Source organism: Camelus ferus, chromosome X (genome assembly GCF_009834535.1).
Source record: "Camelus ferus isolate YT-003-E chromosome X, BCGSAC_Cfer_1.0, whole genome shotgun sequence".
Classification (NCBI taxonomy): Eukaryota; Metazoa; Chordata; class Mammalia; order Artiodactyla; family Camelidae; genus Camelus; species Camelus ferus.
Genome location: NC_045732.1, coordinates 19221249 through 19239903, shown reverse-complemented (window position 1 = coordinate 19239903; position 18655 = coordinate 19221249). Strand labels below are relative to the sequence as shown.

At 34.9% G+C, this 18655-nt stretch overlaps 1 protein-coding gene across 10 annotated transcripts in view; it reads left to right on the top strand.

Annotated features, from left to right (window-relative positions):
- The window catches only part of PPEF1 (protein phosphatase with EF-hand domain 1), a 124973-nt gene that overhangs the window by 53123 nt on the left and 53195 nt on the right, over positions 1-18655 (top strand). For 9 of the 10 annotated variants that reach the window (XM_032475730.1, XM_032475729.1, XM_032475727.1 and 6 more), the window contains 2 exons: positions 2574-2634; positions 10979-11142. In XM_032475730.1, coding sequence (XP_032331621.1) covers positions 2574-2634; positions 10979-11142 — 225 coding nt within the window. The remainder of the gene's footprint in view (positions 1-2573; positions 2635-10978; positions 11143-18655) is intronic. The other variant, XM_032475731.1, reaches the window with a different exon arrangement.

Below are 18655 nucleotides of genomic sequence, written 5' to 3'. Positions count from 1 at the left end.
AAAATGAAAGTTTGGGTCCATTTTAAGCTGAGTTTACCTTGGTGAAAAACTTTTATAGAGGATGTAGTGACATTGTTTTGGAACTAGCTATTAAAAGAGAGTATGATGCGGAAAGAGGATGGTGTTTTTCAATTCTGAAGTTCATATTTTTAAAAGGGCTGCCAGATGTCTAGTTAACTAATAAAAATGGTCTTGTTCTATTTTTTGGTATGTACCCTAATAGGAAGTAAAGTTGTTACTTTATGAAGGAAAAAGATACTTTAAGGAGTTAAATAAATGGAAGAATTTCCTGGGAAAAAACATGAAAATTCTAGAAGAAAATATAGATGGGTGAAGACGGACTTTTTCAAGTGATATGTAAATCTAGCTTCAATGCTTATTAATAGAAAAAAAGTACTTTTAATAATAAAAAAGATCTTGGAAAGATCTACAATATAATTGTTAGTGAAAAAATCAACTTGTGGAATAATATGAAGAGTTTTCATCCCATATATGTGAAAGAAAATGAAACATACAGCAAAAGTCTGGGAAAAAGTATACAGTGAAATATTTACCATGGTTCTTTCTGGGGACAAGAGTGGTACTGGTGGGTAGAATTGGGTGGCAAGGGCCTTCTCATTTTCATTCCATATCATTTGTAGTTTTCAACAATTATGTGTTTATCTATAAATTTATTTATCATATAATCTTCAGAAATAAGAAAATTTAAAAAAAAATTAAAGAAATTGCTGGATTTATTCTTGGTAGTTATAAAAAATTATATCCTGTGATTCAGTCAGTTATTCCCATAGTTCACAGTGTTGAACTGTCCTTTTAAGCACTATAGAATATAGTGATGGAGATAAAGGTGGAGTGAGCTCTTGAATTGATATACTTTATATACAAACATTCTGGTATTAGTACGTTCTTTAATGCCAAAGTCTTTTTTATAACAAATTTATTGAGATACAATTCACTCATTTAAAGTGAAAAATTCAGTGGTCTTTGGTATATTCCAAAAATGTGCAGTCATCACCACAATATATTTTTGAACATTTTCATCACCTCCCCTCCCAAAAAAAACCTCTATAGTCATTAGCAGTCACTCCACATTCCCACCCCTTGTCTGTCCTCTGGCAACTACTAATCTATTTTCTATCTTTAAGGATTTGCCTTTTCTGGCCATTTTGTATAAATGGAATCACACACTGTGTGATCCTTTGTAACTGACTGATTTCACTTAGCATCGTGTCTGCAAGTTTCATCCATGTTGTAGCATGTGTCAATACTTCATTCCTCTTTAGTGCTGAATATTATTCCATTGTATAGGTAATAGCACATTTTGTTTATCTATTCCTCAGTGGTAGATCATTTGGGTGGTTTCTAATTTTTTTTGGCTATTATGAATAATGCTGCTATGAATGTTTGTATGTTTTCCTGTGAGTGTATGTTTTCAGTTTCCTTGGGTATATACCTAGGAATGGAATTGCTGGGTCATCTGGTAACTCTAGGTTTAACTTTTTGAGTAATTGCTAAACTGTTTTCCAAAGCATCTATACCATTTATATTCCCACCAGCAGTGTATGAGGACTACAGTTTTGCCACATCTTTGCCAACACTTCTTATTTGTCTTTTTGATGATAGTCATCCTAGCGTGTGTGAAGTAGTATCTCATTGTAATTTCTGTTGACTCTTAATTGACAAACCCATCAACTGCATTAAAATTATACATTTTGATAGTTGTATGAAAAGTTTTCCTTTTCTTAACTCCCAGATCTACTCCCAGATTGGTAAGATTCCTTAATGTTCACTCTTCATGGGAGGCAGGGCTTGGAGAAAGAATTCTTTCTACTGTATACATGCAGGTCTTTGCAGATGATTGGTAGGCATAGAGGCAATATCTAGGTGATGGTTGGAATGCTGGTGAATTTCCATCTTTCCCTCCCTCCTTCCCTTCCTTCCTTCATTTCCCAAATATATTTGACATCTAAGAATATCCCTTAACTCGTAATCTCACCAACCAAAAGGAATAGAAGAGATCATAGCGAACAAAATCTAGTAGCTGTCTTAGGTTGTTTTCTAGAAGCAGAGTCTGAGACAGGGATTCTGGTACAAGTGACTTCCTGAGAGAGTGTTCTCAGGAAAAACCTACATATAAGGGAGCGAGGAAAGCAGGATAGTACAGGGGAAGAAACTAGGCAAAAATAGGGCTTTTGGAGAAGTCTGACCTCAGCCTGATCCCACTGGGAGCTCTGAACTGTGAAATGCGTCACAGTTTGTCCCACCCGGTGGCAATGGAGGTGGGGGTCTGGGCTCTGATACCCTTGCTTTAGTTACTCATTTTCTATGAACAGCTCCCCAGGAGGGGGAACATCTGATATCCTAAGCAACTCTGAGGAAGGTGCTGCCCATCTGCCAAAGGCAATCCTGGGGAGCAGGGGGGCAGGTAGAGGCGGGACCCATTAGCATCTATGGCAGCTGGGAGATGAGAGCCTCAGAAGAGTAAAGGGAACTTTGCATGGAACACCAACAGCATTTGCCACAGTAGCTGTTTGGGGTTCATTAACTGATAAATGTATTTTTATTTTGTCCAGCTATCCAACTTCTTCTCCTTCATGTTGGAAAACTATGCACATGTACACGAGAAAGATCCAGGTAAGTAAAAAGTTTTGTCTTTTGAAAAACAATCATTAAATATTGAATTGTCTTGTCAAGGAATGTTAACTCTGAAGATGGGAGAACAGTAAGAAATTAAAAAGATGCCCATCTGTCTTGTCTATGTAATACCAAACAACTGGTAAATCAATTCAACTGGCTTTTTCCCTCTCTGATTGGTATCAGCTAAATTGACCATTTAATATTTTCATTTTTATAAAACTGAATTAGATTTCATTCTGCATTAATTTGTTGAATACTTTCTCTGAACCACGATCTACTGATGTACGACAGTAGCTTAGTAAAGAGGATCTTATTTTTATCCATAGAACTTTTGTGCTGAGAGATCAAAATATCTTGAGTATTTCATGAAACAGATCTGGGGGAAATGGCAAATTAAACACAGTTGGCCCTATCATGTCTCTCTTTTCTGCATAGCTAGCTAAGTGTCTATCTGTCAGTCTGTCAGTCTGTCTGTCTGTCTATCTATCTATCTATCTATCTATCATTTAGTCATTCTGAAATGACTAAAGAAATCATTTCAGATATAGGTAATATAGGTGTGGTTCAAATTTATTATAAATTTATAGTTATTCATAAGTCATGTATTTCTCCTGCAAATTAAGATTTGCCTATTGTTATTCTCAAGGTAGACACTTGACTTAAAAATTCATTTTTCTTCAATTTGGGCCAACCATTTTTTTGCCCTAGTTAAAAATGTTTATGGCATCTAAGAGCATCTTTTAATCTAGTGACTAATCAAAGTGGCAAAAGAATGGTATTTTAATGGTATACTCTGAGCTAAGTACATATGTATGAAACTAATGAAAGCATTTAATGATCTGTAGAAGCTTTCTGAATGGTGGAATAGCCAAACCTGAGGAGTGGGGAGTAGATGAAAGTGTGTATTTTGCCATTTTTTTTCTTTTAGATAATTACAATTTGAAGACAGTTGTTTGTGCTTCATGTTCCTTGGCAAAAATATTTCTAAGAGGAAGTATAATAATGATGAAATGAAACAGCACTCTTTCTGCTAATGAGTTAATATTTTAATCTGGGCTATGCATCAGAATCTCTTATGGAGAGTCATAGCCACAGATGGCTGGGTTCCAGCCCAAAGATATTTACTCAGGCTCTGTATTTTTAAAAATCTGCATTTAAAAAAACTCTGCAAGTGATTTAAGAATATTGTTAAAATTTTATCAAAGGCAGGGGCAGTGGTTTACTCTTCTTATGTAAACTTTTCTGGAAGAAAAGTACACATATTGCAGGAAAGTACACAAATGAGTTTATGACTTAATACATTTTCTCAGAGTAAACGTAGCCTTGTAACCTGCACCCAGAACAAGAAATAAAACATTATCAGAGCTACAGAAGCTTCCTTCTTGTCCCCCTCCAGTCACTATCCAATCCCTGCACCCCCATCACTACTTTCCTGACTTGTACCTTCTAGATTAGTTTTGCTTGTTTTTGAACTTCTCTATATAAATGAAAGCAGAGAGTTTTAAGTCTTGCTTCTTTTACTTAACATCGTATTTCTGAGAGTCATCCATTTGGTCATTTTTATTGATGAATAATATTCCATTTTATGAATATATCAAAATTTATCTATTCAGTTGTTTATGGACATTTGAGTTGTTTTCAGTTTGGGTAATTTAAGTGTTTTACTATGCACATTCTTGTACATGTCCTTTTTAGTAAACATATGTATTCTTTTCTTTTGCTATGTATTCATTTTCAGTTGTCTATTGCTATGTAACAAACCACCCCAAAATTTAGTGCTTAAAAACAACAGCCATTTTATTGCTTGTGATTCTGTGGGTCAGACATTTGAACAGAGCTCAGTGTGGATGGCTTGTCTTTGTTGCACGTGGTGTCAGATGGGCTCACTCAACCTAGCTGGGCTGAGGAGGGAGGTCCAAATGGTTTTACTCACATGTCTGGGACTTTGGTGTTGGCCGTGAACTTGGACATCTCCCTTCTCCTCATGTAGCCTCTCTGTCTAACAGAATATCCTGGACTTCTTTACATGGCAGCTGGGTCCCAAGAGGGCAAAGGCAGATGCTGCAAAGCCTCTTTAGGCCTCGGCTCTGGAACTCACACAAAGTCAGTTCTGCCATATTCTATTGGTCAAAGCAAGTCGCAAGGCTAGCCACAGATTCAAAGGGGTTAGGAAAGATCCATCTCTTCCAGGGAGCAGTAGCAGCATTATAGTGTAAAAGGATATAAATACAAGGAGGCATGATTTATTGGGGGCCATTATTATAAAGATTTACCATAACCCAGAAAAGGAAGTTTGGGGTTATAGGACATGCATATGTTTAGCTTTACTACATACTGATACGCAGTTTTACAAAATTTGTGTACCAAGTTATACTGCCAACAGTGTATGAGAGTTCCACTTGTTCCATATCCTTGTCAATATGTGGAATTGCCAGTCCTTTTCATTTTAGCCATTCCGGTAGGTATGTAGTAGTATCACATTTCTGCTCTAATTTGCATTTCCCCGGTGAACAGTGAAGTTGCTCACCTGTTTGAATGCTTAACAGTCACATGAACATCCCATTTGGCAAAGTGCCTGTTCAGGTCTTTTGCCCATTTTTCTATTGGGTTATCTGTCTTTTTCTTACCAATTTGTAAGTATTCTAAATATGAGAATATGAATCTTTATTAGATAAATTTATTGCAGATATCTTCTCCTAGCCTTTGGCTTTATCCATCCCCCAGTCCTTAATCTTTAAATGATGCTTTTTGATGAACAGACATTCTTGATTTTAATATAGTACAATTTTTTTTTCTTTTATGATTATTGCTTTGAATATCCTGCTTAAGAAGTTTTTGTCTGATGTGTGTGTGTGTGTGTGTGTATGCTCATTTGTACAAAAGTAAATATAGGAGAAACCTACAGGGTAAATCAGAAAGTCATGGCATTATTTATCTACAGAGAATGGAGGAATGAGTGGGAGCAGGGCAGAGAGAATGGGAGAATAGGGATTGGGTAAGAGGGATGAGGGGAGAGTGAAACTTCTCTGTGAATACCTTTTTGTACTTCTAACTTTTAGAACTGTGATAATGTTTCACATCCCTAAAAAAAAATTAATTAATTAGGAAGAGAGAGAATATGATTCCAAAATAGACTACAGTACTGTGGCAAATAAACTTAATTATATTACATGTAAATAACAGTCACCCAAAGGAGGTGGGGAAGAAACAAACTAGCCTAAGTGATATTGGAAAATAGCATTTGTAACCATAATGTGCCTTCATGAGATTTCATTTTTATTTATCTTGTGTGAGGTTTGCTGAGCTTCTGTTATGTCTAAGTTGATATTTTTGGTCAGGTTTAGGAAATTTTCACCTATTAATTATTCAAAATGTCTTTCTTTTCAAGTCTAAGTATTTTTTTCTTTGGGGATCCTTCTGCTTTTAAACTTAGATGGCCCTGAAATATTTAAAATGTGGATTACTATGCCTGCTTTTCTAGATTTTTTTTATGGTTTGACTCTGAAAAATTTTAACATTTCATAAGTTTTGAGTTTTTTATAGTAAACTAAAAGAGGAAATTTTGATGCCTAGTGGTTGAGAACAATTGAAAAATACAACTACAGAGAAAATTTCCGAGTAGTTAACCAATTTTTCCCACAATGTTTATTTCATAATGTATCTTTTCACCCATGATTTATAGTGCCTCCTTCATAATATATTAATTTAAAAATATATAATAGGGCATATTTCTGGGCTGTCTATTCTGTATATATCTCTGTTATATAGAATCCTAGAATCATACTGATTTAGTTATTGTATGTATCAGAAAAAAGAGATTTACAAATTATTGCTGTAGGTCGATTTCACTTTTTAAATTTTTTCCAGTTTTATTAAAATATAATTGACATATAACATGTAATTTTAAGGTGTATAATGTAATTATTTTATATATGTATATATATTGCAAAATGATAAAGTAAGTTAACACATACATCAATTCACAGTTACAATTTTTGTGTGTGTGGTGAGAGCTTTTAAAATGTACTCTCTTAGCAACTTTCAAATATACAATAGAGTATTGTTGACTAGAGTCACCATTCTGTACCTTATTGTAGGTTGCTTTCTGATGGCCCTTCTTGGTGGGAAGGTTCCAGACAACCTCCACCTAGGCCTCTTTGGCAGAAGTGCTGTGACCCCTAAGCAGGGTATATTTAGGGACCAGAAGGTCATTTAACAGTTCCAGATACCAGGACCAGATTAATGGTTTTAACTCTAAGGCATGGAGTGTGTTGAGACATTCTGGCTGTTTCAGAGGTAAGAGGTGACCTGGAAGCAGTTCATCTACATGTCCTACTACTTGCTCAAAGCCAATTCATAGGACCTGATGGAGAGACTCCACTCATCCATTCCCCAGTCTGCTTTTTCACATCAACCTCCTTCCACAAGTAGTAAGCCAAAGCTGCTATCATAGCAACAGGTTTAAACAGAGACTGGTGGAAGTGGGGAATGGGATGGACTGTGTGCAAGTGTTTTTGATTTTTTTCTGCTTCTCTGATGAGTCAGAATGTCCCATCAAACTGTGTATTTTATATTTTTTGTTGCTATGGCGAATAGGATATTTTCCCCATTTTATCACCCTAATGGTTATTGGTAGTATTCGGTAAAGCTTTTGGTTTATGTCTATTTATTTTGTATTGTGCCACTATTGAACAATAACATTAATGAAATAATAATTTATTATTATTACTGATATTTATTAAATGCCAAGCGCCATGTCTTTAAGTGCTTTAAATATATCATCTCATGTATTCTTCATGACAAACCAATGGAATTAGTATTATCATCCCCTTTTTGTGGATGAGAATACTGAGGTTTATAAGCTAACCTCCCGAGGTTATTCATCTTACCAGTGGTGAAGCTGTGATTCAAACTACTGTGATTAACCTCTGTATTATTTTAATTCTCCTATTAATTCTGAGAGTTTTTCAATTGATTTTCTGGAGTGTAGATAGTTAATCACATGGGTCACAGGTAACTTTATTTTTATATTTTTCTATCCAATAGTCACTGCTCTTATTTTGGCTTCATGTTTTATTGCATTTGCCGGAGATAGCAGAACAGAGTTAAAATGAAACAGTGAAAGTGTTTTGTTAAAAGACTTAATGGGAAAACCATTATTGTTGATTTAAATTTTTAAAAATATGGTAAGGTATGTTAAAGAAGTATCCTTCCATTCCTAGTTTTCTGAGTTTTTTAAAAATTTGAAATAGGTGTTGAATTTTATGAAATGTCATTTTGGCATCCATTGAATTTATTGTATGGACAATGGTGGTTTTAATCCAAATTCATAATTGAGAAATGAAATGACTATAAACATGATTCAATTGGTGCGTTTCTTTTTCCAGTAATATCTGGAGCTCATTTTCAAAGTGACATGTGGGTGGTAGAGGCAGAAATTGTTTTGTTTTGTATTTTTAATTATGGGTTTTAGATTTTTCCCTGTCCAGATTTTGAGTTTGTACTGGGTAAAAGAAAAGATTATGTGTAGGGGGTATTTTTGAGGTATTTTCTTTAGAACAACTTGTAAAGGTATCATTCGATTATAATTCAAGATTTTATTATATTTAATTACTTTAGATTCATGTTGACAGAATTGTAAACCGACAAGGTAAGGATTAATTCTAATTACATGTTGCACAAATATTCTTACATTGCTGGCATTCATTAAATTATTAATATTAGTTTTAATAGTTACAGCCCACAAGGACAGTACTTGCTTTTGAAATGTTAAAGCTTTTGATTGTTTTCACACATGACCCGCATTAGCTACCCACTTTAGAAAGAAAATCTATGTTACTCTTTTTTATGTGGCTAAAAACCAACAGAAGGATTATGATTTGATGTTTACTGATATTTCATATTGAGCAATTTGATTAAGAATTGATTTTGGGAAATGGTGCTTTTCCATACATTTATCACTGAACTTGTAAGACGTGAGGGTCATCAAATGTATGGAAGGAAAGGCTAGACTGGGCTTTTTTTTAAAAGAAGAAAAACAATATTTTAATTTTGTTCTTAAACAACAAGACTGAGTTTTAATAACCAGAACTGATGGAATTGACTTGATTTATCAGTTAGCTGATGAGAAAGGGAGAGTTGACAAAGCATCAGTGGAGGCAATGATTAGGGAAAAGAAAATCAGTTCTTGTTTATACTTCACCAATTGGGGCTACTTAGTAAGTTAGTTTTAAAATGATATAGTGAAATTGCTGGGGTTGTTTTTGGTTTTGTTTGTTTGTTGTAGTTGTTATTGTTGTTGTTCTTCCCAAAGGAGCCTGATTTTTCAGTGTGTAGAGTTAGGAAGAGGAAAGGTTTTTCTTGGACCAAGATACATCTCTAAGGATGACTACCAAGTAGAAATGATTATTAAGATAGTCAAGTAGGGTATTTAGGTTTTACTGCCTACAAAGTGAATAATCTGAGATAAAATTTACCAAGATGCTCTGCATTTCTAGATTTCAAACATAAAATGAAGTTACTGTTATTCTCAAATCTCAAACCAAATGCAAATGAGTAAAATAACCTCTGCTGAACCACACTGAAGACACACATTATTACTACTAAACTTAACTTCTTATAGAACATCATCAGCTACCACCAAAAAAAATTGGGGTGCATAGTAATTTAGAAAGCATTTTAAAATTACCAAATATTATGACTTTAGAAAAAAATTTCATTTAGTTTTTAACTGTAATCTTTCAGTGTTATCGAGTCATGAAAAACAATGTATTCTATCTACACCTGCTACATCATACCTTCCAAACATGTCCACTATTACTATTCAAAAAGATAGTAACTACTTGCAGAGAACTTCTGAGTAGATGAGCTTAGTAACAATTCACTATTAATGAGTTGAAGAGTATGTCATGGTCCTCTGCATTAGTTATCTGTTACTGCAATAATACTATGTATTTTTAACTGTTTTTATTTTTTCATTTCATTTTGTTGAGGGGAGGTAATTAGGTTTGTTTGTTTGTTTATAGTGGAAGTACTGTGGATTTAACCCAGGACCTTGTGCATGCTAAGCAGGCACTCTACCACTGAGCTATACCTCCCCCCTCAATAACACTGTGTATTGAACAACCAAACTAGTTCAGTAGAATGTAATAAACATTTCTTTTTGCTCACGAGTCTGCAGATTAGCTGAGTACTTCTGCTGATCTTGGCAGGCTTGATTGGGTAGTTTTTCAGGCCTTGGCTGGAGTTCACTCATATGTTTACAGGTCTGCTGGCTGGTGGCTGATCTAGAACAGCGTTGGCTAGGGTGGCTCGTCTCTGCTTCACATGATCTTGGAGCTTTCAGTAGCCTAGCCTGGGCTTCGTGGTAGTGACACAGTTTCAAAAGAGAGCATGGAAGCACAAGAGGCCTCCTGAGGCCTTGGCTGGAACTGGTACATAAAACTTCCACCACATTCTTTAGTTCAGCTCAGGTCACAAACCTAGCACAGCTTCAAGGCTGGGGAAAGTCTCTTGACGAGAGTGGCTGCAAAATCACATTAAAAAGCATGGTTAGAAGTTGGGATAGAGAACTGGGGACACTTTTGCAATCAATCTACCATGTCCCTTTTCTCCTTCTCCACCTGAATTGGCCAGGTTTCTGTTCTTGTTTCATAGGCAGTCTAGCAAGAAAGGGATCCTGGGGGCTCAGCACTTACTGCAATGGGCAGTGCAGGAATCTTTCGCACAAAAATGCCTCTCCAAGAGGGAGACGTCCTTTGGGTATTTCTGCCTGTGGTTGGTCATCTAACTTTATCTTCTTTGTTAACAAGATGAAAAAGAAAATCACGTCAGAAAATTTGTTTTTACCTGATGAGAGAAACAAATCAATTACAGCTAAGTAAAATTTGAAGTGTTTAACAGGGAAAAATTGAATATTGCCATTTAATTTTCTGTAGATCTTGAATAGCCGCAGATATTTGAACATAATACAATGCATTGTTATGTTTTCAACCCTATTTGTAAAAATATGAGATTAAGAGTGGACAAAAAAAGTAGAGTTAGAGCTTTAGAGCATCAAAATACCTTGATTGACCAGTTTTCCCTGTGCTTCTCCTCTCCTCCCCACTGATGAACTCACTGCTTTAGTAAAATGTCCACCCAGGAAGGGATGATGATGATTCACATGAACATATCTACTGATCTCAGAACAAATCATTTCTCATGGTTATATGTGGAATAGCTTGGTATTCGTAACATTTAGCGTAGTGCCTTATATGGGCTAGATATCCAAGAAGGTATTTATTGCATTTTAAGTATGAGAATGCTGATTCCCCCTCCCGCTTCTGTTTTTCTGTTTCAGAATTAGTAAATCGATTTTTTGGTAGCAGCACCCAGGACAGCAAGGATAGACAGGACTATTTGGGATTGATAGACGTCCCAGATTCCTATTGTGGTCCTCGGCTGCAGTTTCCTCTCACTTTTACTGATATTGATGTACTTATTGAGGCCTTCAAGCAACAACAGGCAAGTGGAAGCAGATACTGTTCTGACTGTTGTATGTAACATGTCCTCACTGACTGACTGTTGAATGAATGGATGAAAACTCTATAACAGAAATGCATTCCCTTGGGGAAGAGCTTCACATTAAGCGAGAACTACCCTCTGCTTTGCTTAACCCTTTAAATAGAACTCTCCTCAGGTGCACAGAAACTGCCTCTCTATTTATAGGCTCACAGTATTTTTGTTTTTCTAAGATATAATTTCTGAGATCTTTTTCTGAAATATAATTCACATGCCATAAAATTCACCATTTTTAAATGGTGTATTATTTAGTGGGTTTTAGTATAGTCACAAGATTGTGCAACCATCACCAATATCTACTTCCAGAACATTTTCTTCACCCCAGAAAGAAGTGCCGTACCCATCCCCATTCCCTCCTCCCCAACTCCTGGCAACTACTGTTCTGCTTTCTGTCTCTATGGACTTGTGTATTCTGGATATTTCATACAAATGGAGTCATATAATATATGGCCTTTTTTGTCTGGCTTCTTAACCTTACCATAATTTAAAAAAAAAAGAAATTTTTGGAGGAGGTAATTAGTTTTATTTAGTTTTAACTGAGGGACTGGGGATTGAACCCAAGACCTCGTGCATGCTAAGCCTGCACTCTACCACTGACCTGTACCTTCCCCACTACCATAATGTTTTTAAGGTTCATTCATGTCATAGCATGGTTCATTAATCCTTTATTTTTATGGCTAATGTTCTATTATACGAATATACCACATTTTGTTTGTCCATTCATCAGTTTTTTCTACCTTTTGACTATTATAAACAATGTTACCAAGAACATTCATGTACAAGTTTTTATATGAACATGTATTTTCAATTCTCTTGAGTATATACCTAGGAGTGGAATTGCTGGGTCATACGATAACTCAATGTTTAACTTTCTGAGGAACTGCCAAGCTGTTTTCCATAGTGGCTGCACCATTTTACATTCCCACCAATAATGCATGAGGGTTCCAATTTCTCCACATTTTTTGTCAACACTTATTATTTTCTGTTTTTTTTTTAAATTTTATTTTATCTTTATTATAGTCATCCTAGTTGTTATGTGAAGTAGTATCTAATTGTGGTTTTAATTTGCATTTCCCTGATGGATAAAATGTTGAGCATCTTTTCATGTTTACTGGCCATTTGGACACATTCTTTGGAGAGATGTCTATTCAGATACTTTACTCATTTTAAAATCAAGTTATTTGTCTTTTTACTGTTAAGTTGTAAGGGTTCTTTCTGTATTCTGGATACAAGTCCCTTATCAGATACATGATTTGTAAATATTTTCTCCCATTCTGTAGGTTATCTTTTCACTTTCTTGATAGTGTCCTTTGAGTCACAAAAGTTTTTAATTTTATTGAAGTCTAATTTATATCCTTTTCCCTTTGGTTGCTTGTATTTTGGCATCATATCTAAGAATCCGTTGTCAAATTCAAGATCATGAAGTTTTCTTTTAAGAATTTTATAGTTTTAGCTCTTACATTTAGCTCTACCTAAGCTATTTTCAGTTAATTTCTGTATATGGTATGAGGTAGGGGCCCAGCTTCATTCTTTGCATGTGAATATGCAGTTGTCCTCATACCTTTTGTTGAAGAGTCCATTCTTTTCCCATTGAATGGTTTTGGTGCCTTTGTCAAAAATTAATAGGTTTATTAATAAATTAATAGATTTATTTCTGGACTCCCAATTCTATTCCGTTGGTGTATGTGTCTATCTTTATGCCAGTACCACATTGTCTTGCTTAATGTAGCTTCATAGTACGTTTTGAAATCAGGAAGTGTGAATCTTTTGACTTTGTTCCTCTTTTTCAGTATTGTTTTGACATTTAGGGTCCCTTGCAATGAATCTGAGGACTGACTCTCCCATTCCTGCAAAAAAGCTCTTTGAGATTTTGGTAGGGGTTGTGTTGAATCTATAGATTGATTTGGGTAGTATTGCCATCTTGGCAACGTTAAGTCTTATAATCCATGAACATGGAATGTTTTTCCATTTATTTAGGTCTTTTTAAATTTCTTTCAGCTCTTTTATAGTCTTATGGTTTCCAGTGTACAAGCCTTTCATTACCTTAAATTTATTCCTAGGTGTTTTATTCTTTTGGTTGCTATTGTGAAATGAATTGCTTTCCTAATCCCCTTTTTAATTGTTCTTTGCTCGTGTATAGAAACACAACTGAATTTTGTGGATTGACCTTTTATTCTGCAACATTGCTGAATTCATTTATTAGCTCTTACGTGTGTGTGTGTGTGTGTGTGTGTGTGTGTGTGTATGCATTCTTTGGGATATTCTATGTACAGGATCACATCATCTGTAAATAGAGAGAGTTTTACTTTTTCCTTTCTGATTCAGATGCCTTTTATTTCTTTTTCTTGCCTAATTGCTCTGGCTAAGATTTCCTTTACAGTATTGAATAGCAGTGGTGAGAGCATGCATGCTTTTCTTGTTCCTGATCTTAGGGGGAAAGCTTTCAGTCTTTTCACCATTGACTGTGATGTTAGTTGCAGGTTTTTAATAAATACCCTTTATCATGTTGAGGAAGTTTCCTTCTGTTCCTAATTTTCTGAGTGGCTTTGTCATGAAAGGGTATTGGATTTTGTCAAATACTTTTTCTACATCAATTAAGATGATTGTATGTTTTTTCTACATTCTATTAATTTTGTGTATTACATTGATTAATTCTCTTATGTTGAATCACCCTTATATTTGTGGAATAAATCTTACTTGGTCATGGTATATAATTCTTTAAAAATTCTGTTGGAATTTGTTTGCCGATATTTTGTTGAGGATTTTTGCATTTAATTCATAGGGGATATTGATTGGTATTTTCTTTTCCTGTGGTGTCTTTGTCTGGCTTTGGTATCAGGGTAATACCAGCTTTACAGAATGAGTTAGGAACGGTTTCCTTCTCTTCTATTTTTTTGAAAGAATTTGAGAAGGATTGGTGTTTCTTTAAACATTTCCTAGAGTTTACCAATGAAGCTGTCTGGTCTTGTGCTTTTCTTTGTTAGGGGGTTTATGATTATTGATTCAATCTCTACTTGTTCTAGATGTGTTCAAATTTTCTATTTCTTTTTGAGTAAGTTTTGGTAATTTGTGTATTTCTAGAAATTTGCCAATTTCATCTTAGTTATCTAATTTGTTGATGTACATATGTTCATAGTATTCTCTTATAATTCATTTTATTTCTTTAAGGTCAGTGGTAATGTTCCCACTTTTGTTTCTGATTATTGTTATTTGCTTTCTCTCTCTCTCTTTTTTTTTTTTCTTGGTCTGTGTAGCTAAAGGTTTGTCAGTTTTGTTGCTCTTTTCCAAGAACCAATGTTTGGTTTTGTTGATTATTGTTTTTCTGTTCTTTGTTTCATTTATCTGCACTCTAATCCTTATTTTCTTCCTTCTGCTGGTTTTCAGTTTAATTTGTCCTTTTTCTAGCTCCCTAAGCACTCAGTTAGGCTTTTCATTTGAGTTCATTCTTAATTTAGGCATTTACAGCCAATGCTCTCTGAGCATTGCTCTAACTATATCCCATAACTTTTGGTATGTTATATTTTCATTTTTGTTCATCTCAAAGTATCTTCTAACTTCCCTTGTGATTCTTCTTTGACCCATTGATTGTTAAAGAATATGTTGTTTAATTTTCACATATTTGTGAATTTTCCAGTTTTCCTTCTGTTATTGATTTCTAGTTTCATTCCATTGTGGTCAGGGAAGATACTTTGTATGATTTCAGTCTTTTAAAATGTATTGAGCCTTGTTTTGTGGCCTAACATCTGGTCTGTCTTGGAGAGTTTTCCATGTGCACTTGTAAAAAAAAGTCTGCTGTTGTTGGGTGGAGTATTCTAAAGGTCTAATTGTGTATGAGGTCTCTGAAGTCTCTGTTCTTTTAGCCTGTGTTCAGCTAGTGCTTTGATAGAGATTCCTTGAACACCAAGAGCTAGAAAGAAAAAAAGAAGGAAAGAAAGAGAGGGAAGGAGGGGGAAAGGAAGGGAGAAGGGGAAGGGGAAGGAAAAGGAAGGGAAGGAAAGGGGAGGGAAGAAAGGAAAATTGGCTCTGTATTGGTACACTTCACTGCTTAGCCAGGCTGTTTACAAATCTGTGTTAGCCTTTACTTTCTGCTTGCACTGAGTCATTTTTAAGTTGCCTTTTTCTTGATTCAGCGTTTGCTTGGTTGCTATAAACTTTGGCTATTTTCCAGAATTCTAACTGTTTTTTTTTTCTTGTTTGTTTGTTTTGTTTTTTTGGCTTGATTTTTCAATGTTTCTGTGGAGAGATGGGATCTTGGAGCTACCTACTCCATCATTTTCTGACATCACCCCAAAACTCTCATTCTCAGGTTAGGACCTAAGGGCATATCCTGGGAGTAAGAGTGAATGAGAAGTACTGGCTCTGTGGGGACTGAAACAAAATTTTGAATCATCTATTGCTGAAATTGAACAGAGATCGTCCTAGACAGCTAGTGCTCCTAGCCACCTGCCAAAAGAAAACTTAAATCCTCTCTAGAAGAAAATGAGTCCTAAAGTTATTTCTTCAAGTTTTCATGTACAATATCCAGAACTTAATACAAATGTTAGGCACAGGAGGATACAAGATTCACAAAAGAAAACTGAGGTAAACAACAGGCAATGGAAACAAACCTATAGAGTATTTAGATAATGGCATTATCAAACTCAGAGTTTAAAATAAATATGTTTACTATGCCCAAGGAGACAAAAGATATGGCAAAAATCCAAGGAGCTATAATAGAAAAGGTAGACAATTTTGATTTTATAAAAATGAAAAAATTATTTTGTTAGGAGAAGAATAAAAGATTCAATGTAGTGTACAGTATGCTTCCATTTGTTAAAAAAATTAATAAGCATTACATATTTTGATTTTTTAAAAATTGAGGTATAATTCACATAACATAAAATAGATTATCTCAACCATTTTAAGTAAAGTGTATTGTTCACTGGTTTTTAGTATATTCAAAATGTTGTGCAATCATCACCACTGTCTAATTCCAGAACATTTTTATCATCCTCGAAACAAAACCATATACCCATTATGCAGTCACTCCCCATTTCTCCTTTTCCCTAGCCCCTGGCAACCACTAGTTTACTTTTTATCTCTACAGATTTGCCTAATCTGGACATTTGATATAAATGGAATCATACAATATGTGGCCTTTTGTGTCTGGCTTCTTCTGATTGGCATAATGTTTTCAAGGTTCATTCATGCTGTAGCATGTATCTGTACCTCATTCCTATTTTTGGTTGAATAATATTCCTTTGTGTGAATAAACCACATTTTATTTAAGGGATTATATATTTATATATGAGTTTGTATATTCATATGTGGTTATATTCATTTTTATATGCTTACAAATGCATAGAATACTGTTTGGAAAGATACTCTTAACAGTGGCTGTTTCTGGGGATAGGGAAACGGGACTGAGATCTGGGTAAGAAGGAAAATTGCTTTTCATTGTTATACTCCTTTTTGCTCTTTAAATTTTTATTTCAACTAAAAAAGTGAGAGTTTTTTCCATTTAAAAACTACTTTTTTAAAAGAAGAATTATCCTTTAAAAGTAGTATTTTCCTCCCTCTGTGCCTTTTAAAGAAATGTGAATATTTTATTTAAGTTGCTATTTAATCTGAATGTATTTGTAAACATAGAAATCAACGTCTGAGTTAACTCTTTTGAGTGTTTAATATTGCAGTTGTAAACACAATTATAATGCTATTGAATGAGAAGTGGACTGACTCTGTAGGAACTAATATTACCAAAGTGATTTTAGCCAATCAAAAAAGGACCTGGCAAAACTATTTTCATAATAGGAATTTTCTGTTCTTGAAATATATCCTCAGTGAATATTTGTTAATTTAACTTAAAAAAACAACTGCCTTTTCAGACAGCAATTACTCTGACTAGCACTACAAATGGCCCAGAAAGTCTGCAATGGCAAGTTAACACTGAAGCCAGTGTTGGGAATCAATAAATTAAATATGCAAATTGAAATAAGTCATTTTGTGAAAGTATTTTGCCTATTCCTTTAAAATGTGCTTAAAGGAAAGTTCTCATTCAAGATTTGACTCAAGTTGTGAGTTGAATGGATTGGAATGCTTTTGTGGGGAAAATCCTTAGCAATCCATTAGGTTTGGATAGACAGGAAATAAGAATCTCTCCCCACTAATCAATATCCAGGGGCCCTTATCTTTCCCCCTAATTCTCACATTACTTCAAATCCTGTTTCTTGGTGTTTTGTTTTTTTTTTTAAATTATTTAATCATGAAAACTCTCGTTTTGGAGTCTGGGATAGAAAATAATTACATTTTTAAATAGCTATGAAAATGGAAATTTCAGGACACCAAGAGATATGATCATTCCAAAGAGTTCCATCTGTCCTGAATCCCATACCCGAAGCATTATCTGAACAATACGTAGATATGACACCTCTCTCAGTCTGCAATAATGTAAACCAGCATTCTCCAATAGACATATACCTGAGCCACATACATAATTTAAAATCTTCTAGTAGTTAACATTATAAAAGCAAAAAGAAACAGGTGAAATTAATTTTAATAATGTGTTTTATTTCATTGAACATGTAAATTTATCACTTTAATAGGTACTCATAGTAAAAGTTTTTAATGAGATATTTTACTTTTTTTTCATACTAAGTCTTTGAAATCCAGTGTGTATTTTGTGCTTGCATCTCTATTTCGACTAGCCCCATTTCAGGTGGTAAGTAGCCCCATGTGGCCAGCAGCTACTGCATTGGACAGTACAGGTACAGACAGTCCTGACCATAAAGTGGTGTTAGCATCTGTTGTATTTGTATCAGCTATACCGCTTTTTGGATTATGTATTTGGAATATTTTATAATTAAAAAAAAAGAGAGAAAGACACACTGGAATTTAAAAAAACAAACAAATAAAAGCCCGAGGGAGAAAACCCAGTAAATCTGTCCAAAACAATGCTGTCATCAACACTGTAACTGGAGGGGAGCAATGGGATGAAGAATCATAACAGGAGATAATCCGAATGGTTTATTTGGGTTTGCAGTGTGTTTTGTACTTAGACTTGTATTTAAGTGTGCTTGCTGTCCTGTATATTCATGTCTGTGGCACCAAATATTGAGCCATACCTGGGACGCCGGGCTCAGGAGTTCCTTGGGGGCCTTTCTGGCTGCCTTGTGAGATCTTCTAACCCAGCACTCCCACCTAATTCTCAGCCCGGGTGACAGGAGGTGGCAAACAAATGCGAAGCAGCCCCTATTGAACAACCTCCCTCTACTTCTCTTTTTCTTTCTCCTTCTCTCTCCTTTCCCTCCTTCTGTTTTATTTATTTATTTATTTTGCCTGCACATTTCCTCTGGGCGTGGGAGTCTCCTTTTTTTCCTGTCACTTCTCTTAGGCTCTAAAGACCAAGAACAATGAGAAATGTTCTGTGAGTGGGTGATGTCCGTTAAGAACATGAGAGTATAAACTTCCTAGGAACCAT